We start from the raw sequence: 22,342 nt of genomic DNA, 5'->3' as shown, positions 1-22,342 counted from the left end.
CGTTGACCATGGATGTCACGTCACGTTTGCAACTGGAGTAATATCTGCCCTTGACAAGCATTTAAGGGTGCTCACTGTTGTCTCCTTGACAACAAAAGAATGATCTGGCAGGTAAACAAACAGATGACGCACAGTAACTAAGTGTTCCAGATGTATTGAGGCAGTTCAAAGACATGCGAATCGTCAAGGACATCCATTGTGTTGCAAGCGCGTAGTTACTCGTCTCCTTTGAGAAATTGAGAGTGAGACTAAAGAACGGGCTGGCGGTCACCTAGCCAGCCCCGGTCTTTGGTCCTCCACTTGGCTTCCCCCGGACCGCCGTCACCTCCGCCGCCCAGTGAGGAGAGGCCGTGAGAGACGCTTCAATGCCGGCCTTGGAGCGGATCGTCAACAAAGGTCAAGGGCTGTTGGACGCTGGAACGGTCCATGACATTGGATAAAATGAGCGGGTCTAAAACAAGAACTGTCACTGGTTGGCGAGTCCTTGTCAATGCACCCGCCTTCAGTTCAGGGCACCTCTCAACTCTCAGGGCAGCCTCCGCTACTACGCTACTGCGCTACTGCATGCTGTAGCTGCCAGGGTCCAGGTTATGGACGTGCTACCCCTGGCCGGCTTCAACTTCTTACCAGGAGAAGGTGAATAGGTATCTAAATCAGACAACCTGACTCGAACCAAATCCAACCTTGTTGAAACTCCACCGCCAGCCTCCCACGATTGTTGAGACGCTCTTTTTTGTGTCTGCCGTAACTGCTTTTCCCGCTACCATCGCCACTCCTCCGTCCTCTGGCCCTCTACCTAAATAATTAGCTTATTCTTAGAGTTTGGGTAGGATTCCAACTCGGAAATCGACATCGCCCCAGGAGCTCCGTTTCAGCCTCTGGGACCACCCCTCGATGAGCCAACTTAACCGTACTTGAGGCGTCTTCTTCGACAGGCTGGTCCTTTCCTCGACCTCTGAACCTGATTTTCGACCTGTTGTTGTCGTCCATCTTTCTTACGATATACACAAACCATAACCAACACGCGACGAAACGCCCTATCCTATCTGTTATTATAGGGGATTCCTGCCCGCCCGCTGGTGCTAGATTGTGTCTTTCGTTCCAGTCTCAGAGACTCTTGCACAGTTCTCCACCAAACTGACGGGCCGGTATGGACGCCCAAGTTAGAGAGAGCCTACATGAGCCTCTCCCTTTGACCGCGCCTACCGAACGAGGATCCATGATGGCACGAGACCCGGCTCCCGAGACCCCCAAGATGGCTCACGATTCTTTGGTAACGGTTCGCCTCTCCGAACCGGATTCTATAGTCCTTGATTCTCCCATTGCCACTTCGACAATTGATACAAACCAGACAACTCCTACCAAGGATCCAGATGGTGGCCGCCCTGATACTCCCATATCTCGCAAGTCTAGCCTGTTGGTAGTCGACACGGACGATAAGGACGAAAAGGACGATAACCCGGACGACGAACCGGAAACTTTGATTAAGGAAGACGTGGTCGATACAGAGGCTTTGCGTTTTTCTTCAGCGACTATGCCACCACCGATTTTAACAACGCGGTCACTACAAGACGAGTTGGCTGATGATGGCAATATATCAGACGACCAGGACGAAGTGAACTGGGCACAACTTGAGCAAAAGGAAGATGAACAGACCAAGGACGAAGAAACAGATAACGTGAGTTCAGGCACCTTAACTGTCCGGATCTTGAAGTTAATTCGTGTAGTCAACTGCATTGTTGTTGGCCCGACTTGAACAGGAAAATGCAAAGCTGGCTACGAACCCAAAGAGCGTCAAAGTCCAAGGCGTTGACCGTGCTACTGCTGAACGTAGTGCAGTCAGCAGACCTCGACCGCCATCAATGGCACAGCTTCGCCAGATGGTCCAGGGACCCACGCCTCCTGCTCTACGATATTCGATGCTACCACCACCTCCCATGACAGATCTCGAATTCTACGCCGCTCTCGTTAAGGATTACAAACAAACAGCTGCCCGACTTCCGACTCTTCTCTCAAATAAGATTCGTAAAGGTATCCCTCCACCGTTGCGTGGGGTGGTTTGGCAAAGCATGTCTGGAGCTCGGGATGCTATATTGGAAGAACAGTTTGATCGCTTCTGTGGCGAGTCTAGTCCATACGAAGTTATAATTGGCAAAGACTTGGGCCGAAGCTTCCCAGGTGTAGACATGTTCCGAGATCCAGAGGGTGATGGACAGCGTATGCTTGGCCGCGTCCTCAAGTGCTTCAGTCTCTACGACACCAAGATTGGCTATTGTCAAGGGCTGGCCTTTCTGGTCGGCCCATTGCTGATGCACATGCCCGACAAACAGGCATTCTGTGTTTTGGTTCGGTAAGCCGCAGCCAATTTCCCTCCCTCACCTTGGTCACAGTGACATTGACTGACAAACAATCTCAGCCTCATGGAGCAATACGACTTAAGGGCGTGTTTCCTCCCTGATCTGTCGGGTCTCCACGTACGCATCTACCAATTCAAGGAGCTGCTACGCCAAAGCCTCCCAGTCTTGTCGAATCACCTTGACGAGCTACAAGTTGACCCTGCTTATGTTTCGCAATGGTTTCTCAGCTTTTTTGCCGTGACCTGTCCCTTGCCAATGCTGTTTCGCACTTACGATGTGATCTTTGCAGAGGGTGCTTCAGAGACATTGATGAGAGTCGCGCTATCCTTAATGCGGAAGAACGAGGCGCGACTATTGGCTTGCACGGAAATGGAGGATGTGATGCAACTTCTTTTATCTCGGGGTCTTTGGGATTGCTATCATTACAACGCCGATGAATTTGTTCAGGACTTTGTCGGGCTGACAGGTGCTGTTACCGCCGAAAACATGCAGCAGCTTGAGCAAAGTTACCGCGAGTCCAAGGCGGCCATCACGAACCCTGTCAGAGGTTCAGAGATTACTACTGCAGCTAGCCGTTTTCTCGGCCGGATATGGGCTACCTCTACCAACAGCAAATCTTCCAATCTTAGCCCTGGAAACACTGCGCCTGCAAGACCGACGAGTATGCTGCGACGAAGCGCATCCAAGCAAAGTCTTGCATCGACATTGAACTCGATGGAGGCTAGCTCAGCTAGCGTCACAAGTTCATCATCAACAGACGTAACCTCAATGTCGAGAGATTCTTCCAATACTGAGGATGGCCGGGAATCTACACCAGTCGGCAATAAGACAATAACAGCCCATAAAAACACCGACGAACGAAACCTGCATGGTCAGATCGAAGACCTCCTTACCGCTCTTAGTGAGCTCCAGCGTAACCATGCTTTATTATCGAATCAGCTACAACGGGAACGCGAAGAGCGACAAGAAGACCGCAAGGCCGTCCAGTCACTTTTGAATGGATTGAGACAGAAGGCTGACTCTTCTGTGTCAAGACCCAACAGCCCACAACCATCGGTTTTATCCGATAAAGAGGACACCTCAGAGTCGGACAAAGGTGAAAAGTCGGAGACAGAGGAAGATGAGTCTAAGACACCGAATCCTGAGGAAAAAGTCCTAGCGAGCGATGACGAGGCTCAGAAAGGAGCGCCATCCACCACCGAGGACCTGGAAAATCTGCTCAATATTGTCGAACAGCGGTTCCAAGTGGAGGATGACAAACGACGTTCATCTATGCTGATATCAAAGGCGCAGCTGCAGGATGAGCTGAACCACGCAAAGGATCAGCTTGCCGCTGCACTGTCGCAGTCACAAGAGTACAGCCGCCAGATCTTGGATCTCAACCAGGAGATGGCCAGTGTGAAAGAGCAACTAAGGGAAAGTCATGCACATGTCAGGACGCTCCACCAGGATAAGCAGAGACTCGAGAAGCAAATGCATGGATTAAAATCCCGGGTCTCGTCAGCCAGCTCAGCCCATGAGGTAACCAAAGAACACGATGTGGACCGAGGTAGCAAGACTGGAGGTGGCCTTCGAGAGTTTAAGCTCAACCGCAGTAAGACTACACCGCACCCACCGCAACAGCAGCCTCAGGATCATGAGCCTATGCCGGCCACGACGAGCAAGTTCAACAAGCGGATATCATCCCTGCCTCAGAGTCACGAAGCCAGTGTACCATTGGTGACTACGACCGGGCCTGCGCCATCTCAGAGTGAGCACGAGGCTTTACTAGCTGAGCTAGTGCAAGCCAAAACCGCCGAAGCAGTGGCGAAGCAAGAAGCTGAAGAGGCTCGGCAAAAGCTGGAGTCTATACGTAAATCTCACGGATTGAGCCGCTCCGTATCAGCGCATGCTCCTTCGGCATCACAGTCTGGACCCGGTGGAGTGTTCAGCCTTCTTACCGGCCACGGGGTAGCTGCCACAAATGACGTCGCGATGAAGCCGGCATCGACGAATGCTGGATCTCCAGGATCCGGAGGAAGTTTTTGGGGTTGGCGAAGGTAGAGAGTCAGGATTGTGGCTTCTATCTCAACGAACGTTGAACCGTGTTCACCATCCACTCACGCGACATGTCTTGAAGTGAAAATTGTCGATTCTTTGTACATATTTTGGGAAGCATGAGATTCGTGCAGTCGAGCGCATATGTTGGGATGTTAAGGCGAGAAGCTGGGAGAAGCTGGGAACTCTGAGTGTTGGGCATGGGCCACATGTGCCCTTTTAACGGTTGTTTTCCTTGTTTCCACATGTGTCACAAAGGCACCATCATTGTCGTCATACCAGGGCGTTTGCCTACTTAGCACGGGAGCTGAAGTCTAAAGATGACTGCTGTCGGGGTTTCTCAGAATGCCGCACGATCGCGGATTGATAGATACTATATAAGTCTATGTAATTGAAAAAGACATTTTTATTCACGAGATTGTTGCTCCACAGTTGCCCGAAGATACCTGCAATGTCCGGAAGATGAAGGAGAAAATGAAACGGAATCAGAGTTGGGTACGTACTGGTAATCGCCTATGATGCAAGCCATCGATCGACGGGCCATTCAGCCTCTGAACTGGGCACTTGAACATGTCATGATCAGTACCGTTTTCCAGGAATGAAATTGGCGCCATCTCAGATCGGCATTGAAAAAATATATAAAATCTCATAAAATCATTGTTCCTCTCTGGTTTGCGAAGTTTATGGCATCAACAGTCGCGGTCAGATAACTCATCTATTCGATATACAGTGTGACCAATGAGGATACAGCTAGATGCCATCATCAGAAACTCTCCGTGTTGATATCCTTTGAGGGAAGACAAGAAATAGACCTTTGTTCCAAGTGACAAAATAACTCATAAAAACTCCTCTGAGCTAATACTAAGCTTATCTAAATATTTTTATCATCTTGAGTTGAGAGGTCATAAGGGTTTTTGCTCTCTGAGGTCCTCCTACCCAGTAACATGAATATTTCGAAACTGAATATCGTTCAATACTTGCCTTAAGCCACTCACGCTATAAAGCATAATAGCCCATTCTCAACTTGTGGACAGTCTGTTATTATTCTTTCCTGATCTTACCATCGTGGTGTGGTGGTGATAAGAAGATGCAGGCTTGTGCCCTTTAAGTTAGAGCTGTAATGGCAGGGCCCTGTCATTTTTGAGATAAAGAACCCCCCCCCCCCAACCCCCCCTTTTTAGTGCGACTTTCACATGTGTTAGAAATGACCAGACCATCACGTCAAAGCATCATACAGGTTTATGCAGCATTGCGGGTGAACTCTGAGGTATCCCGTACTTTGGCTCGAAGTGGTAAACTGTCGTCTGTTTACTCTTAGTTAGCTCCACATGTCACAAAGAGAATTGACTCTTGTCAATTTCTTAGAGCTGCATGCCTGGAATGTCGTCGTTGAAGCTCCCTGATGACGGGATCAACCCTTGTTGACGGATCAGCTTGGACATTTGGAGAAGTGGTGACATTGGCGGTACCTGCAGCTGCTGACTGGTGGAGCGCATACCGGATGTACTCCATAGGTAGGTCTAGCACTGCGTCATGGGTAACAGAGCTCCACCAGCATCATGGTTTGGTACCTTATCCAAGCTCCATCATCCAGCTTCTGGACAAAGAGAGCCCAGAGATCCAATGCTACGCAACAGGAGCTCTCTCGTCGACGCCGGCGTTGTTAAGCGTCGGTCCACTAAAAGGAGATTTGCAGTGATTCACAATAGCAATTCAAATCTTGTTGTAATGGACGGATAATGCGTGGATACCACTATGAGCAACTGGAGTTGTGTAAGGTAAGGTAGCCAGTTTTTCTTTCGGTGGGCTCCATGGCCGGCGACGCTGTCGTCACTCGTTCGTTCCCCCCGTGCCTTCTTTCCCACCTGAAGCAAGGACGAAACTTGGTCCCCTCCAACACCTAAAAGAGAAGTGTCCTGTCCTCTACGAACACAAACGTCATTCCTGATTCCTTCTCCTCCATCATCCAAACTTTACTTCCTCGCTCTCGACGAGACTTTCTCAACCATCATCACCTCACTTCACTCGCACTGAACATTTAGCACCCTCAAGGTACGTTTCACATGCCTTATCCTGGACCTAGTCTGCTGCCTCTGACGGGGTCGCTCGTTTCGCTTGACTTGCCTGCTCCTCTCACACGGCCACTCACCTCGCTCCCCCGACCGAATGCCCCCTAAGTCTGTTTTCAGTCACCTATCGGCTCAGACGAAAAAAAGACCGTTGCAGCTCTGTTGTAGGTCCAGAGGCGCGGAGCGGAGCGAGCTAGAAGTCGCTACGTAGCAGTAGCTTGTCGGCGTCGTCCCCTTGTCTTTTTTTACCCTGCATTAAACAAACAAACCAAACTGTCCAAAATTTCTCTGGCCACTTTCGCTCACGCCGCTTTTCGCTTTCTAGAGAACATCTTCTTCCGATTCACCTCCTATTCCTCGTGCCCAATACTTTCAACTATAACTCCACGACGGTTCTTTCAGCGAGCGCACCACTTCTTTGTACATTCTTCACACTAAACCGTCGAAATGGCTGATTCCACCTTGGCCGCCAACGGCAACTCTCTGCTTGAGACCACCAAGACCAGTAAGGTAAGTTTTCTTGCGCTGAACTGCGCTGAGATCTTACGGGGTACCTCGAACAGATTTGCTAATTTCACTTTACAGTGTTTCCCCGCGATCTTTGCGCGACAATGGCACTGCCCGCCATGATACAAGGCCTTACCATAGTCTAATGTAACTGACCTGACTTCCAGACGCTGCCGCTGCGTATCAATCTGTCGCCAACGGTACGACGATTCCCTAAGAACTATGATTTCGACTTGTTGCTAAAGCTAGATCTTTTCAGGCCCTGTTGCTCAGAACGTCTACGATCACACTCAGAAGGCCTCCAACGAGCTCTCTAACCTTGCTGCTGCTCGACGCACTCCCGCGAATCCCGCTGCTACCGGCCAGCCGCTCACACACTACCACTCCTTTTTCTCTGAGCTTCTTTCATGGAACAACCCTCGTAAGTTGACTCATATCTCCTGTCCGACCTGCGAGAGCTGACATCAGTGACACAATAGGCGCATCTGCCATTGCTTATGTGACTATCATCGGTGCTATCTTCACTGCGCGATACCTGGATCTTCTCCGATGGGGACTCAAGGTTTCGTGGATGATCCTTGGTGTAACCATTCTTGCCGAGGTGCTTGGCAAGGTCATTCTCAACAACGGTCTTGCTACTCAGGTTCGCCCTCGTCGGTACTACACAGTTCCTCGTGAGACTCTGGATGCCCTTATTGGGGACGTTCATGAGCTCATTAACTTCTTTGTCATCGAGGCCCAGCGAATCATCTTTGCCGAGAACGTCTTTGCTTCCGCTGCCGTAAGTCTCATATTCGACAGATTTTATAACTGGGACTAACATTGGATAGGCTTTCGTCGCCGCTTTCATTTCATACTACCTCGTCAAGCTTGTTCCTTACTGGGGACTTGCTGTTATCGGCACCACCGTCGCCTTCGTCGTTCCCCTGATCTACACATCCAACCAGGAGCTAATCGATGAGCAACTCCACCACGCTTCCGAGCTCATCAACTCCCAGACTGCTCAGATCCAGAGCGTCGCTTCGAAGCAGATGGAACAGGTCTCTAACATCAGCAAGCAATATGCTGGCGACTACAGCGGCAAAGTCCAGGACCTTCTCCGTGGCAAGACTCCTTCTCGCCAGAAGATTGACAAGCCTGAGCAGCCTATTTCTACCAAGCAGCCGCAGTTTCCCTCTCCTCCTACTGAGGACCCCGTCAAGGCCACGGAGGCTCCTCAGATTCCTACCCCTGCCGCTCTCAAGGAGGAACTGAATGCGCCCACCGCTATCGACACCGCAGCCCCTGAGCTCCCCCACGAGGACGTTGTCCCCAGCAAGGAGCCCATGCTTGCTTCTTAAGTGACCAACAGGAGACATGTGCCATGTGTACACGAGCTCAGAAGGCAAAGCTGCCCCGAGCAATGAATATGTTTTACGGCATTTTGGGGCGTATGTCGATCCTTGAATTAGGAGCAAAGGTTGTTCAGATTGGACTCGGGCGTGAAATGGTTTCTTGGGAGCATTCTTTAACACGCAATGCGACGACGATTGCTGACGTTGATGAAAGGGGGTTAAAATACGGATTGAGCGGGCAGATGCTGATGTCAGGGAGAGTATTCCTATAGAAACTCTTGATTAATTCGTATGGGAGGATATCGCATCTGGCCTGTTGCTTGTTTTTGTACGTTTGTGTCTCGAGGATAGGTGTTTAGGATTGTTACTGTGTAGCTTGCTGAAGCAAATGCTATTCACTCAACTTTTTTAACATACTGAAACACTTCATTTCTGCCATGTGTTCGGTGCCTACACCATGTTTGTCATCAGATCCAGGAGTTGAATGTCCAAGTAGTGCTATTATGCTGTCTGGAAGAAGGTTTCTATGCTATGTAAAAAATATGATTGATCTTTTGATTCTCGAAACGCCAACCCAACAAGGTATACAGCTAGCACAATTCTAATCACTTGCATATAGTTCAAGCAACTGTGACGGTGATATTCACTCTCCCCTTTACTTCCTGCGCTTGCCACCACCTCCATCTTCGGCGGCTGCACGCTTGCGACCATTCTTCCTCCAGAAGTCCTTGGATTCCCGTTTCTCACGGGCTTCCTTTTTCTCCTCGCTGTCTGCCAACTTCTTCTGGAACGCAGCGCGGTTTTTCTCCTTTGCGGCACGACGCTTGGCAGCAGCGTCGTTACGGATTGTGAGTAACTGCTGCATGAGAGCCCGGGCTTTCTTCTCCTCGGAACCAGGAGCCATGATGACAGCACGCTTCTGCATGTATGTCTCTTTCTTTTGCTTCTTGGTTTCGACAATCTGCGACTTGAAGGGAAGGTCGGCAGCAAGAGCGCGGGGCACACGGAGAGGGTTAAAGTGGCGGGTCTCTCTTTCAATAGTGCGGTACTGGCTGTTCTTGGGCTGGGGAGTGGGCACGTTCTGATCACGGCGGACCTCGCCTGTGAGTCGCATGGGCTGCCAGCCGATGAGGTTGGTGACTGGGTTGTAAAACCGATGAGGCTTGATTGGGTACCAAGCACGCAAGAAGACAATGTCACTAAGAAGAATCTTGTCTTCGAAAGTAGCGCGGAATTGTCCCTCAGGCTTGGACAAAGCACGCTTGATCTGACCACGAATGCCAGAGACGGTCTTGATAGAAGCTCCCTCAAACTTGGCTATTTCAAGAGACGTGTTGAACATGTCCTTGATGAAAGCTGTGTTCTTGTAGATCTTTGCAGGTGTACCAGTAAGCTTGAGCTTCTTGACGATTTCTGTGGACTCGTCAACGCTGAGGATTGTGCCGGTAGCAGCGATGCGGAAACCGGGTGTCGACGCTGACATTGAGTTGAAGCAAACAAAGCCTGTGTTGGGTGCAATTAAGGGACCATATATGGTACCGAAGCAATGCATATGCTCAGGTGTATACTTGAGCATACGGTTACGCGTGCGCGAGTCGGTGGTGCTGTAGATGGGCATGGTCTGGAAGCGACGCCATCCCAAAGAGAAGATAAGGGGATCATTTGTCTTGAGAATGCGTTTGTGCCAGCGGTGACGCTTGATGCGGACTTGAAGATAGCCGAATCGGTCTTCCGTAGCGGAGAGACCACCGACGACGATAGGTCGACGAGCATCAAAGAGCTTGACAAATTCGGCCGGAACACCTTCGAGGATAACCTTGGCATATTTGCCGGCCCGGTAGCCTTCCACAGCAGAGCGTTGGCGCTCATCGAGGTTCTCAAATTCCTCCTTGTTGATATCGAGCTGCTTCTGGATCATAGCCTTTTGCGCCTCATACCATTGATCCTCACCAAACTCTTGCACATCTCCACCTTCTCGTCGTGCGTTTGCTTTATCGTTGAGGAAGCCCTCACGATCTTCCTCTTCGAATCGCATCTTGAGTTCCTCCTTTCGCTTTGCGTTCTTCTCTCGCTCGGCCTCAATGTCGTCGACAGTGGGCTGTGCTGGCTCTTGTTGGCCTTCAGCTTCGAGATCCTCGAAGACACCATCGCCCTCATCATTTGAGTCGCCCAGGCCCTCGAAGTCACTGCCATTCAAATCCCCATCATCGTCTTCATCATCGCCAGCAGCGAGGGCTGTCGAAGTGAACTTCCTCCGTAAAGCTTCGACGTTCTTCTCTGATGCCCATTTGGCCGCTAGATCCTCGTAGTCATACGCGGGTATTGATCTATCCTCTATAGCGTCTTCTTGCTCTTGTTTCGACTTCTTGAAGAAGTCATCTTCATCATCGTCGTCGTCCTCAATATTCTCCTCTTCCGATTCATCATCCTCGCCCCGCCATCGCTTGAGAGCATCTTCAGGGCTTAGTGAGTCGTCGTACATATACCTAGCCAGATCGCTTGTGTGATATGAGCGTCTCTTGCCATGAAGCCTCATCGCAGTGCCATTCAAGTTGTCCTTCCATCTTAATGCTGCTGCTTCCTCATCCGAATCGTATTCTTCGTCGTCTTCCACCTCTTCCTCATCAGACAATGCTCCGAGGTCTGAGTCACTGTCGGCGAATGCAAGATCATCTTCACCGAGTTCCTTATCGGCATCCTTGCGGAACATCTTGCCTAATCTACCTTCACTGAACTCAACCTCAGCATCCGAGGCCAAGTCTTCGTCACCGCTGACAGAGTTCTCGTCGTCTTCGTTTTGGTCATCATCGCCATCTTCTCTTTGTGCAAATCTAGGTTTGCGATGTGTTTTTCTGCCAGTGTCTTCCTCCTCTGGCACTGCCTCGACCTTGTTGCCGCCCTTGAAAAGCTGGACGCCGCCCTCCATTTGGCCAAGAAGCTTTCGTTCAGCTTGAAGACCAACAATCATCTCCTCTCCTTCTCCTCGCTCGGCATCATCATCCTCCTCTCGGTCGAAGCTGAAGCCCTTGTCGCTGGTGATCCAGATGGCATCACCATCAATCTTTAAGCCACTACGATCCGACATGGGAGCATGAAGCTTCTTTTCCTTTTCATCAAGTCGCCTTCGTCCAGTCTTTCCTGTGATCTTCGCCATTGCCAGTTCCATCGATGGCGTGGGACAAGGATCTGGCATAACCTCCATGTTAGACACTGTAAAATCTCCCAAACCGGGGACGTGGACTCGTTGGTTGTGCGAAGCAAAATTTGTACCTCGCAGGTAACCTGAAAGTACAATCGACCGGTCGCAATTGGGGTCTTCCTCGATCTTGGTAGGGTGCGTGATGTCTCGGAAGCTGTCGATGATAGAGTAAGGGTGAGAATTGCGCCAGACTAGAGGACGTGGGTTTTTCATGACAGAGAGGAAGCGTGACAAGTTGTGGATTTCGCGGTCGGGATATCGGCCGTTCATAACACCGGAAAGGTAAAAGAGGTGGGCGCCCTGGTACAGCTCTGTCCAAAGCCTCCTCTTGAGACGCTTCTTGGCATCCTTGAGCGCCTGTGGCTTCCGGAAAAGATCCAGATGTGTCAAGATACCAAAGACGTTTCCAGGCATACCTGTAGCGGCGAGAATGTTGAGAAACTCCATAGTTTCCATCTCAAAGCCGTAATTTCCATCAATCATCAAGAGGACAATGTCGGCAACCTTTGCGATGTCGACCATGGCCTCCAGTTCGTTTGGGCACTCGACAAAGGTCAGGCGCTGCTTCTTCGATGTGACGACCGTCACAGGGCCCTGAGGGTCCGATATCGTTTCTTTGGCATATCGTCGAATGAGCGATTTCATTAACGTCGTCTTTCCTACACCGGGAGGGCCAACGATTGTAACGAGTCGAGGCGGGGCCTCATCGGGTAGTCGATCCACGAGCGGGACATGGAGACGCTTTTCCTTGATCTAATGCCGAGTCTTAGCATTGGGGTTTCTTATCCAAGGGAACAGGGAAGAGTCCTACATCTTGCGATCTCGCTGCTTGTCTCTGGAGCTTACCGGGGTTGGCGAAGGAAAACGCCTTTGGGTTGCGCTCTGATATTTGTCAGTATGCGCCAATCGCTAATCGGAACTGTGCATAAGAATATCTTACCGCCTGTATGCTGCTTCTTGTCCTTCTTGTCCTTGGACTTGCGATGCGGTTTGTGCACTTGATCTTCCATTTTTGCGTGCGACGTCGTCACCTTCCGAAGACCATCAACTAACTGGCACGGTCTTTCGCCTTTCACTTTGCTTCCAAATTTTTTTTTAGACGCTAATAGAATCGTTATCGATAAGAATCGCGTTTCGCCAAGAACGTTGCGGGGACCATGCACTGCCACTGCTCTCAGTATAGCCACATGTGGCTTATGCTATCTACCTTACCTAGGCCTATCCACTCTAAAATTTATTAACTAACGTTATTTTGTGAGCTACCCGTTTAAGCATAGATTCAATGGCCTTGTCAACGTGCAGAATCAACGCGTGTCCAGATATTGTCCGGTGACGCGTGCTTTGATACTTGACCGCTGTCTTGTGGGACTCATTTCCAACAAATTCTACGGTTTCTAACTAAGTGGTGAGTCTTTGGACTGATAGTAAGACACGGCTGAATTATGACCCATCAAGTGTAATTGCTATCGAAAAGGCACCAACTCTATGCGGGTGACATTCATGTTGTGTGTTGTGTCAAACAGTCATGAGATGGTGGGTGATAAGTAAATACCATGGAATACTAACAGTGCTATTGAAGGAAACCGCCTTGAGATGCAACCCAATCAAGGCATGCAGAGTGTCAGTCTCACTATCTTGTCTGATCTAAGATCCTATGTTTTCATGTAGATACATCCTCGCGGGATTCTGTGTTAGCCAATCCGAGGGCCCTAGCTCATCTTCGAATTTGGCTGAATGGCCGGTGGAAACACCAAGTGGTCGAGTGAGTAATCCCCGGCACTGGCGTAATGGAAGCTAGTCCTCTGCATGACCATCTGTCCGAATTGACCAATACCAGTTGCATGTTACTCCTCTTTATTCCTAAAGCAGCATCCAACGCTCTCATATCTCGCACATATCAGCGAAGAAGATGGTGTTCTGCGTATACGCTTACACAGTACGTACGTATTCCCGGATTCTTCGTCAGCCTTGTACGCACCCATGGTGTACGTAGACTTTCTTACTACCATGCCAGCATGCATACAGTCCTTCATCAGCCCTAACGCCTGGTCGATGGCTTCCGTCATGACTCACGCGCGTCGTAGACTTCGCACGAACCTTAGTGGTCTTCCCTCGTTCGTAGTCATCGTAACAAGAGTGTCTTGCAAGTTGTATTGCTAGGATTGAGTATATAACAATCAAGATGCGACGCCTTATGGACTTCATTCTCAGGCAGAAGCAATCGAGAGTTCCATCTAAGAACAACAATACAAACTATTAAGCTTAGTCTTTTAATCCAAGCCTTGTCTATAACTGCCCAATCACTTCCAATCTCCTTCACATCCTTCAATATGCCCAACAACTCAGGCAACAATGTTCCCACAACCTCAGACTGTAAGCATCATGTTTTCAGCAAGCTGAACTTGACTAACATGTAAATGTAGCCCAGGTAGATTTTACCAAATACAACAGTTCCAAGGTCGCTGATCCTGAAACTGCCTCTATTGCTACCTTTTCCTCGTCCGCGCCCCTTTGCAAAAAGGATCAGAAGGAAAAGAATGGGACAGAAGTCGATACCAAGAAGCTCCAAGAACAGGCCCTCAGGTCACAGATTCGATTCAGTATGTAGTCGATAGAACTCAAGGCCTGGGACATGGTGCTGATTTAGAAAGCGGACTGAAAATATGGTGAAGGACACGGGCACATAATTGCAAAGGGGTGAAGGGTATCTTTGGTTGAAATGCAGGACTGTTCTCATACTCGATGAGTCTTCGGAATGGGGGAATAAACAACTGTTCATTCATTAGATTTGAGAGCTGTGGCTTTTAGAAACTATCGTTCAAAATATCTTCGTTCATCTTCACCATAGAGGGGCTGTATTGGGACGAGTTCGGATCGGCTCCAGCATCCAGTAGAATGTCGCCAACAATCCTTTGGCTGGCTTCACGTGCTTTCAGACAGTATTAGTATATGGTAGTCCATTCAAGAGCGGGATAGACCTTACCAGGTGTTTGCAAGAGCTTCGAAGGAGGCAGCGCAAACTGTATCGTCTTGGGCGGGCTCATGCCTGCATATAAATCGATATCCTCATCCCCTTCATCACTATCCCAGTCGATCTCATACTTATCCTTTCCAGTGGCTGTGACAGTGTCATCAGCGAAGACGTCCCGCGTCTTACGTGCTGTCGCTGGCGTCTGAACACTAACACCAGGTGTTCGAGGACCCTGCGTTGCCGCCGCAAGACGTTGTCGAGCGTTACTTTTGTAGGGCGACATGAAAACTTCACTGCGTAGAGTCGGCACTGCCATTTCGGGCGAGGAGCCTGGTGAGTCGTTCCACGTGGGGGCGTCCTTCTTGCGTTGTGCGCTCTTGAGTGGAGAGATGCGAAGGGCGGGCTTGTGCGGAGTTGCCTGAATGCGATAGTTCTTGTCGAGAACACGGTGAAGTAAAGGATCCTTATGGGCCTGAACAGACTGCTCGCCGGTCATTGTGTGGTCGCGCTGGGCCTGCGGAGTCATTGACATATCGGGGAGTCTAGCGGTGTGTTGGGCGAACAAGACAGTCGAATCCTCGTTATCATCTAGGACTGTGGTATTGTTTCCCTCTCCTTCCATCTCGCGTTTCATAGCTTCGTATGGAGATTCCATATCAGAAAATCGTGTCTTCGTCTTTCCAGGCCGAGGCGTGCTTCCTGTGAGCTCAGCATCATCAAGGAGGGAGTCCTCGGCCTGGAAGGTAGATTGCTCGATGCCGGTTGTGGCGGTGACATCTTCGTGATGCTGAGATGTGTATTCCTCTGTTATATCTTCCCTCATAGCGGTACTTTCTTCCACGTTTTCGCTTTCGTCGTCGTTGGCGAGCTCTTCATAACCGGAGAGAGATACGTTGGCCGATGCTTCGAAAAATTGCTTCCAGAACTACATGTCGTCAGCATCAGTTCCTTCGAATCTCGATGATTTCATGCACCTTTGAAGCTTCCCAAACAGCGCGGGAGTGTTCTCCATACTGCTCTACTAGCGGTAGGATGCTTGTTGTTACTATGCGATGCGATTTGCTAAAGTTGTGATCGATTTCTAGCCAACGGTCAGCCCTGGGTCGCGAGAATTGAAGATCCATGTATACCTTGAAGAGTCAGAGTGATTGACTGCTCTAGTCTTTCAAGCTCTTCAGTGAGAGACAGATTGCGCGCTGCTACGCTTTGTCGCGACATTTTCGTTATGGGTAGGTTGCTATGGTTCAGTGTTGAAGGTTCAATATAAACAAATGGAACAACAGCCCAGTAATTAAATGTTAGGAACTAACGTAACGCGTGGGGTCATTTGGAGGGGCGTCCACCACTAAAGACGGCCTGCCACAGCAATGGAGGATGCAACCTACATCGATGGCGGGGTATCGGGTTATCAATAACTACCTACCTACCTTAGTCTATGTAGAATGAATAGGTGAACACAGATATTACCTCCAGGCTTGACAGACTTTCATTTGTTTCTTCATGTCTTTCATAGTTGAGACTTAATATTATATATGGCGTCCTAGTGTTTCGCGTAGTAGTGTCCCATATCGAGCTTTAACAGTAGCTGAGCGACCATATGGTCTTCACCAATACCCTCTTGTTTCAAACCCAAATCATCTGAGACCTTATTACTTGTTGATCGACTCTTTTCGGTCAAGGCTCGACAGACAGTCATGAAGATTTGCACTTTCTTCTTGAAGTTGCTATACAAACGCTGTAATTCTTCCAGTTCTCTTGGGTCGGTAGTCTGGTTCTTTCCAAGAGCCTTGAATCGTGAAAATTTGGCATACTCCAGAACTGCACCGAAGATTTCTTCGAGCAAGTTCAGCACTGGCTGCTGTCGTTTCCGGAGAAAAAGGGAAAGCATGACTCGATCAAGCACTCGGGAGTGAAACTCTCGTAGTCTATCAGGACTCTCAACCTTATCTGCTGTACTCTTGGCTGTCGAGGGGTTCTTCAAGTCGGCTTCGATTTTGTCGAGTTTCGCCTCGAATGCTTCCCAAGGAATGGCGACCCCGGCATCCATGAAGAAGGAAGTGATCCCAGAGACAAAATGGTGGGCCTCTCGAGTGAATCGGTAGGAAATGTCCTCAGGTTCGTTCCAGCGACTGGTCCTAGCATTGACATCTAAGAACAACTGGTTGACGACATAAACCATCCTCATGATTCTTAGCAACAGCTTGAAGACTCGATCGTACTGCGTCAAAATCACAGGGGTGATGATGCTGGATAATGCCGCAGGGGGCTTGTAGGACAATCGTAGAAAGTCGAGAGCTTCCAAGGAGTCTGGGTTCATACACTTGTCGATCTCTTCCTGCGACAAATCTCGGACAGCAAAGCTCATATCTCCTGGGAGCTCGGATGCATCCCTCGATATACTAGCCAGCTTTTCCTTAGCGAACTCATTATCTGAATCGAAGCTCTCGGCTAGAACGCCCATAAGAGCCAGACGTAATTCCGAGCTCGCTGGTGGCCAAGTATCTCGACCTCCCAGGCGAAGCCCCATGACACCTCCTTGTCGTGCAACTCCAGCCTGCCTTTCGGCTGTTTCTAGGTCTGGGTTGAATAGGGCATGGGACAGACGGCTTACGAACATGCCGCTACCAAAGAGGTGGAAATCACGGTGCATTTTCAGGTGACCCCGTAAATCATGGTTATTGAACAGCAGCCTCAGGCTTTCCTGATTAACAACCTCAGATTGCGCAGATGCAATACCCCCAAACGAAAGCACGGGGAGAAGTGATGGGTGAGGCGTGAAGTCGAAGCCATTGGTAGGAGATTGAGGCTTGCGGGTACCAGACTGGGTAAGACGTTCACGCAAGATTTGGCTCAACGTATCCTCTTGGCTCACATCATCAGGCAAGGGCTCATCCATACGTGCCGTAAGAGTATTCAAGAGCCCTCCATATGTTTCTGGCGTGGGGTCTTCACGAAAGAACGGGGTTTCAATCTCAGAGCCAATCGCAAGTCCATTGCTTTCTGAGTTGACTCTGTCACGGAATGAACAGTCGCGAATTGCCCCTAAGAGATCATCGTGATACTTGGCTACACGTTTCTCAAGGTTCTCGATGGCGTTCCAGTCGTAAAGCCAGCTGACCTTCGGGGGGTCGGTCGCACAGATGATGGCTGATGAAGCCAAGGGATGCTCGGGGTGACATTCCCTAATGAACCGCAGATTCTTGCCTGTCTCAAAAATAGACTTGGCAATATCGTAGGGCATGAAATGGGGCATTTTGGTGTCGTCCAAGAGAAAGTCAATATCCTCAACTTCCTGCCCGAAATCATCCGTATATTTCTCCGTGTCGACTTTGACAAAGCCTTTGCTTGCTCCAACATTGGCTTTAGTCAAGGGAATCCCTTTCTCTTGCCTGGTCCCGATCCATTCTTCCAAAAACTCGATCCATGGCGAAGAGACTCTCTGTAAAACTTCGCGCATGATGCCTCGGAGCTGTTCTTCACCGTAGTCGACTGAATATGCTTCATGGAAAACCTGGGAGAGAACATGTTGGTCTTCGTAACCTTTGCGGAATTTGGAAGCAAGCCTTTGAAATGGTATCAGAATCGCAAGCATTCCTTTGACTGTTGATTGGAGTTCCAAAAGCGATCGCGGTGTCTGCCTATGGAGAGCGACATGCCGCTGAACGTCCTTAAGGATTTGATCAAGCACACCAGCCAAAGCAACGCCGCATTTGGACGTGCGCTTTGCGTAAGTAGAATTGACAAAGGACCGTAATTCGAACAACATTGACCCGCAGCGGTGACATTGTTTTTCCAGACCCTGGAGAACATCTCTGGAATACCCTGTGACCCGCATGCTTGGAATCGCTGGTGCAAGAGAGCGACTTTTCTCCTGTTTGGAGTAGAAGATTGATTCTTGACCAAGGGCCAGAGCAAGCAATGAAGAAAAGTAGGCTTTGATATCAACAATAGGAACCTCGGAGCTTTTCAGTTCAAGGGGGTCGACGGACCAACCTAGAAAGGCGTCGTAGACCGCGGCTCCAGCTTCCGTCACCAAAGGCTGTTGTTGACCAGCTGGCGTACCCGAGATGAAGCTATCCCAAGTCCTGTGTTCTGGTGTCTTATCTTCCGGTTCATCGGTGTGTGCCCAGATGTCATCATCAATTTCCGGATCAGCTAGACTTTCCGTGGAGGCTTGGATGTTGCTGGTAGACGCAGTTACTTCTGGCTCTGGCTCTGGCTCTGGCTTGTCTTGAATCTCAAGCTGGGATGGCAACTTGAAGAAGCCACTTTGCTCTACTGACACTTGGCCAAGGTGGACAAGCTCCGATTTTGTAACTTCTAAGAACACGGATTAGGAGGGGCACGATCCAATTTCAAGTCCAAAATTACCTCTGAGTCCAGGAGAAAAGAAGGGATTCTGAGTCTGCGGGTCATCGTCTATTTGATGTAGGAATTTCGACGATTCCCAAAAGTAAGGTATAGAGAATACAGCTCCCAGGTCTTCCTTCGATTCAGCCATGATCTTTTCTCATAATATGTAAGCAATTCAATAACATAGTGCTCAGCGGTGCGTTGTGTATTGATGTCGACCTTAGCTTGAGTCCTGTTATCCAAGGTATGTCTGAAGGGTAATTAACGCGATATCAACCTATATCCATGCTCCTCCGTAGACGCGCCTCAGAGCACCTGTGCACTAAAAATGGAGCACCACAAGCTACCTAGGTCGGGGCCCGCTTTACGCAAGCCATTGGATGCTAGCTTATGATTTCATCAGAACCTCCTTCTCAGGTCTTCGACAACGGGTTCGGGTTTTAAACCTTTCAATTTTGTTCGAGACACCCAGATTATGCATATTCCCAAACAGCAACCCTGATACACAATCTTCACTTACACAGCATATCTCGCGAATATCACCATAAATCGACCGATCCCGATCTTGATCTCCTCATCACAATCGCAATGGCGCCGAGGAAGCGCGCTCGGGCCAGCACCCAAACTGTTGCGACACCAACTCCTGCGCGAGATGACGATACAATGGACGTTGACACTCCCCAGACTGGTGATAATGAAGGTTCTAGCGATACAAAAGAGCAACAGCCAGACAATAACTACAATGATCTTTGGACTGATGATCAAGTGGCTTCATTATTCAAGGGTGTCATTCGCTGGAAACCAGCTGGTCAGTTAGATCTCTTCCTTCACGTCGAGCTATTACTTACCAAGGCTGTATAGGCATGCACAAGCACTTTCGAATGATAGCAATTTCGGAGCACTTGCGAAACCATGGTATCGACCCTGATTTTTACCAGCACACGCGCATTCCGTACATTTGGCAAAAGCTCCGAACATACTACAATCTTGAGGTGATCGATGAAAGAGAGAACTTCGACGATGACGAGGTCGAATACAACGAATTTTGTTTGCCAAGACCGGAATTCTATGAAGCCATGATGGCCAGAGCCGTGGCCGACGTCAGCGACGCTCCAACATCACCACCCCAGCTCGAACTTTCTCCGGCACCTTCACCAGCCAAGAAGCGCAAGCGAGGTGATACGAAAACGAGAGGCACATCGGTAGAAGATACAGAGGACGGTACAGACGCCCCATCACCAGCACCCAAGTCCAAACGAGGCGCTCCGCGACAAAAGAAGAAAGCGACCCCGGCAAAGACTGAGACGCAAGAAAAGGCCGAGACCACAGAAGAGGAAGAAGAGGACGAGGAAGAGGAAGAAGAAGAGGGGAGCGAAGAGGAAGGCAGCGGAAGCTCTTCTAGCGAGGAAGAAGAAAGTGCTGAAGAGAGCGAAACACAAGTATCAAAGTCTACACGAGGTGCCAAGAAGGGCCAGAAGGCGAAGACTACTAAAGCAAAGGCAAGACCGAAGAGGAGACGTTAACTTGAGAATTCATTGGTATGATGCAAACGATAGATGGGGCGGTTCAGATACCCTTAGGCATGGAGTCATAATAAGTATTTATTCACATTAAAAAGCGAGCTCCTGAGCTCTAATGTCATTTCACTGGCTAACACAGGTGTTGTCTCCTATTCTCCTTCCCACTCGCTGCGGTACTTTACCGTGGTTCTCCAGTCCCTTTTTATGGGAAAGATGCTCTCCACATCCATAGTTGACCGTTGCAACGGGCCCGGTTCCGGCATCCTGGGTAGTTCAGTGAGAGGTTTCTTCTGCAGGAGATCCCACATCTCAGCCTCAGCCTGCCAGCTGACGTACTGGTCGCGTTCTTCGGCATATTGCTCCTGTCGCCGCTCACTCGCGATGCGATTCTTGAGGGTCTCTTTCTTCCGATAGGTTTCTGGGAAGTCGGCGGCAGAGAAGAGCAAAACTTCGTTGGCCTCTCGTGCGATAGCAGCCTCCTCTTCGTTCAAATGTGAGACGGGTTCCTCGAAATCAGAACTTAGGGCCTCGTTTCCAGAAGAGTTGGCGGCTTCGTCTACGTCAGATGGCGCTACCAATGCCCGGTTGGCCTCATCGCCGCCGTTGGAAAGAATGGTTTCCACTTCTTCATAGCTAAGAGGTTCACGTTCTCCTTCCTCCTCCAGCTGGGGCGGCTCCTCGTGGACCTCAAGTCGAAGTCTTCGTGCACATTGGCTCCAAAACTGATGGGAATTATGATTCAATCCCAAGGACGACACGGCTGCTTCCACATCTTGTGCTCTGATGATTTCGCGAGTAGTCGGTACGAGTTCCTTTTTCGCCCTGATTCTTGACTCGCTGAGGAATATCGTTGTTTGAACCAATCGTTTCGTGATTGAGACTGCTAAAGAGTGAAAGTCGTCGAATGTAGTGGCCCACATCGAGGGAGGCCTGTTGTCGATAGAATCCCAGTTCTCACTAGGAATGGAGGAATTCATAAAGATACGCTCAGATAATCTTAGCCACGTATGCAGGTTGAATAGCTTGGAGAATGGAAGAACTTGGCCTTCAACGACGGTTTCGCCCTTGTCTAGTCGGCGAGCAATCTTTGGGCTGATGTCCCAGCAGTCTCCCCATTTGCTCTCCTCTCGCTGTTCCTCCTTTCGTTCCTGACGCACAGAAATAGCATCTGCAGCCTCGTCTAAGGCGTGGCAACATTGCTGACTTAGTTCTACGGCGGCTGGGATCTCTGGGAATTCAACAGCGGGGCGTCTGATTTGTCGTTGTCTCAGGAGACGTGCTGTTCGGAGCACGTCGAGGTAATGATTCACCTCAATCTCGCTCTTGGTGCCTATACGGGATGCAATACCTGGAAGATCACTCTGGCCAAGACGAGCAATCGCTTCGAAGAAGAGTTTCTTCTCCGGTATCGACCAGTAAGTAAGACCTATTTGGCTTGGGTACAAAACGGTTTCTTCGCTATCGTCGGTAAGGCAGACACGCTGAGCTGCATCTTCAATATCTCTATTAAGAAGATCCAAATACTCGGTGTTGAGAACTCCTTTCTGTCTTTTGAAGAGTCTCGGGGATGAATCTTCATCAGCGCGTCTTTTCAGGGAAGAATCCTCGTTGTCTTGGTCCGTTTCATCCTCCTTCCCACTATACACACTGCCAGATGCGTCGGTTTGATCAGCAACGTATGACTCGTCAAGTGGCGGTAACAGGACATCGTCTCCCAACTCCAGGTTTCCAGCTTGCTCTGTGTCGCTTAAATCCTCATCGAGAGGTTCATAATTGGTTTCCGACTCCATACTGATTTGTGTATGATGGCTGGAAAAATACGAGAGGGTGAAAACATGTTAGCAAGCAGAATGAATCTGAGTTACTCCCGGCCAGGAGCGGGTATCAGAAGAGGAAAATAGAAAAAAAAAACTTTTTTAAAGACTAAAAAAATGATCACAAAGTTGATATTGACGTTACGGCATCGCTCATCCTGCACCGAGTTCTTGTAAGCGC

General features: G+C 49.6%; 8 protein-coding genes across 10 annotated transcripts; 4 read left to right on the top strand and 4 right to left on the bottom strand.

Moving 5' to 3' along the window:
- The first annotated feature begins 649 nt into the window (after nt 1-649).
- FVEG_15853 (hypothetical protein) lies at nt 650-4,812 on the top strand. The gene is made up of 3 exons (XM_018905080.1): nt 650-1,678; nt 1,728-2,350; nt 2,417-4,812. Exons 1-3 carry the CDS (start codon nt 1,151-1,153, stop codon nt 4,398-4,400), a joined length of 3,135 nt encoding a protein of 1,044 aa, XP_018751918.1. The 5' UTR covers nt 650-1,150; the 3' UTR covers nt 4,401-4,812.
- Nucleotides 4,813-5,883: 1,071 nt separating this feature from the next.
- Nucleotides 5,884-12,732, top strand: FVEG_06408 (hypothetical protein). 2 transcript variants are annotated; one of them, XM_018894786.1, is made up of 6 exons: nt 5,884-6,446; nt 6,789-6,968; nt 7,138-7,170; nt 7,230-7,391; nt 7,450-7,751; nt 7,801-12,732. In XM_018894786.1, the coding sequence occupies exons 2-6, from the start codon at nt 6,911-6,913 to the stop codon at nt 8,308-8,310; spliced, it is 1,065 nt and encodes a 354-aa protein (XP_018751916.1). In that variant the 5' UTR covers nt 5,884-6,446; nt 6,789-6,910; the 3' UTR covers nt 8,311-12,732. The 2 variants fall into 2 exon arrangements, with proteins under 2 accessions (XP_018751916.1, XP_018751915.1); XM_018894785.1 differs by having other exon boundaries at nt 5,884-6,968.
- FVEG_06407 (hypothetical protein) lies at nt 8,777-12,591 on the bottom strand. Its single transcript, XM_018894784.1, has 3 exons — nt 12,444-12,591; nt 12,315-12,385; nt 8,777-12,256 (listed from the first exon to the last, which is right to left on the bottom strand). The coding sequence occupies exons 1-3, from the start codon at nt 12,511-12,513 to the stop codon at nt 8,960-8,962; spliced, it is 3,438 nt and encodes a 1,145-aa protein (XP_018751917.1). The 5' UTR covers nt 12,514-12,591; the 3' UTR covers nt 8,777-8,959.
- An 856-nt stretch (nt 12,733-13,588) lies between the features above and the next one.
- On the bottom strand, nt 13,589-15,756 carry FVEG_06406 (hypothetical protein). Its single transcript, XM_018894783.1, has 4 exons — nt 15,605-15,756; nt 15,449-15,555; nt 14,487-15,399; nt 13,589-14,432 (listed from the first exon to the last, which is right to left on the bottom strand). The coding sequence occupies exons 1-4, from the start codon at nt 15,690-15,692 to the stop codon at nt 14,308-14,310; spliced, it is 1,233 nt and encodes a 410-aa protein (XP_018751912.1). The 5' UTR covers nt 15,693-15,756; the 3' UTR covers nt 13,589-14,307.
- Nucleotides 13,649-14,579, top strand: FVEG_15852 (hypothetical protein). Of its 2 annotated transcripts, XM_018905079.1 has the most exons (3): nt 13,649-13,876; nt 13,927-14,103; nt 14,155-14,579. In XM_018905079.1, exons 1-3 carry the CDS (start codon nt 13,834-13,836, stop codon nt 14,160-14,162), a joined length of 228 nt encoding a protein of 75 aa, XP_018751914.1. In that variant the 5' UTR covers nt 13,649-13,833; the 3' UTR covers nt 14,163-14,579. The 2 variants fall into 2 exon arrangements, with proteins under 2 accessions (XP_018751914.1, XP_018751913.1); XM_018905078.1 differs by having other exon boundaries at nt 13,927-14,579.
- A 108-nt stretch (nt 15,757-15,864) lies between the features above and the next one.
- Nucleotides 15,865-19,226, bottom strand: FVEG_06405 (hypothetical protein). Its single transcript, XM_018894782.1, has 2 exons — nt 18,846-19,226; nt 15,865-18,794 (listed from the first exon to the last, which is right to left on the bottom strand). The coding sequence occupies exons 1-2, from the start codon at nt 18,973-18,975 to the stop codon at nt 16,015-16,017; spliced, it is 2,910 nt and encodes a 969-aa protein (XP_018751911.1). The 5' UTR covers nt 18,976-19,226; the 3' UTR covers nt 15,865-16,014.
- FVEG_06404 (hypothetical protein) lies at nt 19,226-20,482 on the top strand. The gene is made up of 2 exons (XM_018894781.1): nt 19,226-19,635; nt 19,689-20,482. Exons 1-2 carry the CDS (start codon nt 19,416-19,418, stop codon nt 20,348-20,350), a joined length of 882 nt encoding a protein of 293 aa, XP_018751910.1. The 5' UTR covers nt 19,226-19,415; the 3' UTR covers nt 20,351-20,482.
- On the bottom strand, nt 20,407-22,334 carry FVEG_06403 (hypothetical protein). Its single transcript, XM_018894780.1, has one exon. It carries the CDS (start codon nt 22,135-22,137, stop codon nt 20,497-20,499), a length of 1,641 nt encoding a protein of 546 aa, XP_018751909.1. The 5' UTR covers nt 22,138-22,334; the 3' UTR covers nt 20,407-20,496.
- Between the last annotated feature and the right edge of the window lie 8 nt (nt 22,335-22,342).

The sequence above is a fragment of the Fusarium verticillioides genome, chromosome 2 (genome assembly GCF_000149555.1).
Source record: "Fusarium verticillioides 7600 chromosome 2, whole genome shotgun sequence".
Taxonomy (NCBI): Eukaryota; Fungi; Ascomycota; class Sordariomycetes; order Hypocreales; family Nectriaceae; genus Fusarium; species Fusarium verticillioides.
This window is presented reverse-complemented; position numbering and strand designations above follow the sequence as displayed.

Excerpts from the sequence above, each read along its gene's own strand:
- FVEG_15853 (XM_018905080.1), top strand. The coding sequence starts at position 1,151 with ATGGACGCCCAAGTTAGAGAGAGCCTACATGAGCCTCTCCCTTTGACC. Across the intron at positions 1,679-1,727 it reads AGGACGAAGAAACAGATAAC|TCAACTGCATTGTTGTTGGC; the intron begins GTGAGTTCAGGC and ends TAATTCGTGTAG. Across the intron at positions 2,351-2,416 it reads GCATTCTGTGTTTTGGTTCG|CCTCATGGAGCAATACGACT; the intron begins GTAAGCCGCAGC and ends AAACAATCTCAG.
- FVEG_06408 (XM_018894786.1), top strand. The coding sequence starts at position 6,911 with ATGGCTGATTCCACCTTGGCCGCCAACGGCAACTCTCTGCTTGAGACC. Across the intron at positions 6,969-7,137 it reads GCTTGAGACCACCAAGACCA|ACGCTGCCGCTGCGTATCAA; the intron begins GTAAGGTAAGTT and ends CCTGACTTCCAG. Across the intron at positions 7,392-7,449 it reads TCTTTCATGGAACAACCCTC|GCGCATCTGCCATTGCTTAT; the intron begins GTAAGTTGACTC and ends GTGACACAATAG.
- FVEG_06407 (XM_018894784.1), bottom strand. The coding sequence starts at position 12,513 with ATGGAAGATCAAGTGCACAAACCGCATCGCAAGTCCAAGGACAAGAAG. Across the intron at positions 12,386-12,443 it reads CAAGAAGCAGCATACAGGCG|AGCGCAACCCAAAGGCGTTT; the intron begins GTAAGATATTCT and ends GACAAATATCAG. Across the intron at positions 12,257-12,314 it reads AAGCAGCGAGATCGCAAGAT|ATCAAGGAAAAGCGTCTCCA; the intron begins GTAGGACTCTTC and ends ACTCGGCATTAG.
- FVEG_15852 (XM_018905079.1), top strand. The coding sequence starts at position 13,834 with ATGCCCAACAACTCAGGCAACAATGTTCCCACAACCTCAGACT. Across the intron at positions 13,877-13,926 it reads TGTTCCCACAACCTCAGACT|CCCAGGTAGATTTTACCAAA; the intron begins GTAAGCATCATG and ends ATGTAAATGTAG.
- FVEG_06406 (XM_018894783.1), bottom strand. The coding sequence starts at position 15,692 with ATGTCGCGACAAAGCGTAGCAGCGCGCAATCTGTCTCTCACTGAAGAG. Across the intron at positions 15,400-15,448 it reads CTGTTTGGGAAGCTTCAAAG|TTCTGGAAGCAATTTTTCGA; the intron begins GTGCATGAAATC and ends GACGACATGTAG. Across the intron at positions 14,433-14,486 it reads GAAGCTCTTGCAAACACCTG|CACGTGAAGCCAGCCAAAGG; the intron begins GTAAGGTCTATC and ends ACTGTCTGAAAG.
- FVEG_06405 (XM_018894782.1), bottom strand. The coding sequence starts at position 18,975 with ATGGCTGAATCGAAGGAAGACCTGGGAGCTGTATTCTCTATACCTTAC. Across the intron at positions 18,795-18,845 it reads CTTTTCTCCTGGACTCAGAG|AAGTTACAAAATCGGAGCTT; the intron begins GTAATTTTGGAC and ends CCGTGTTCTTAG.
- FVEG_06404 (XM_018894781.1), top strand. The coding sequence starts at position 19,416 with ATGGCGCCGAGGAAGCGCGCTCGGGCCAGCACCCAAACTGTTGCGACA. Across the intron at positions 19,636-19,688 it reads CATTCGCTGGAAACCAGCTG|GCATGCACAAGCACTTTCGA; the intron begins GTCAGTTAGATC and ends AAGGCTGTATAG.
- FVEG_06403 (XM_018894780.1), bottom strand. The coding sequence starts at position 22,137 with ATGGAGTCGGAAACCAATTATGAACCTCTCGATGAGGATTTAAGCGAC.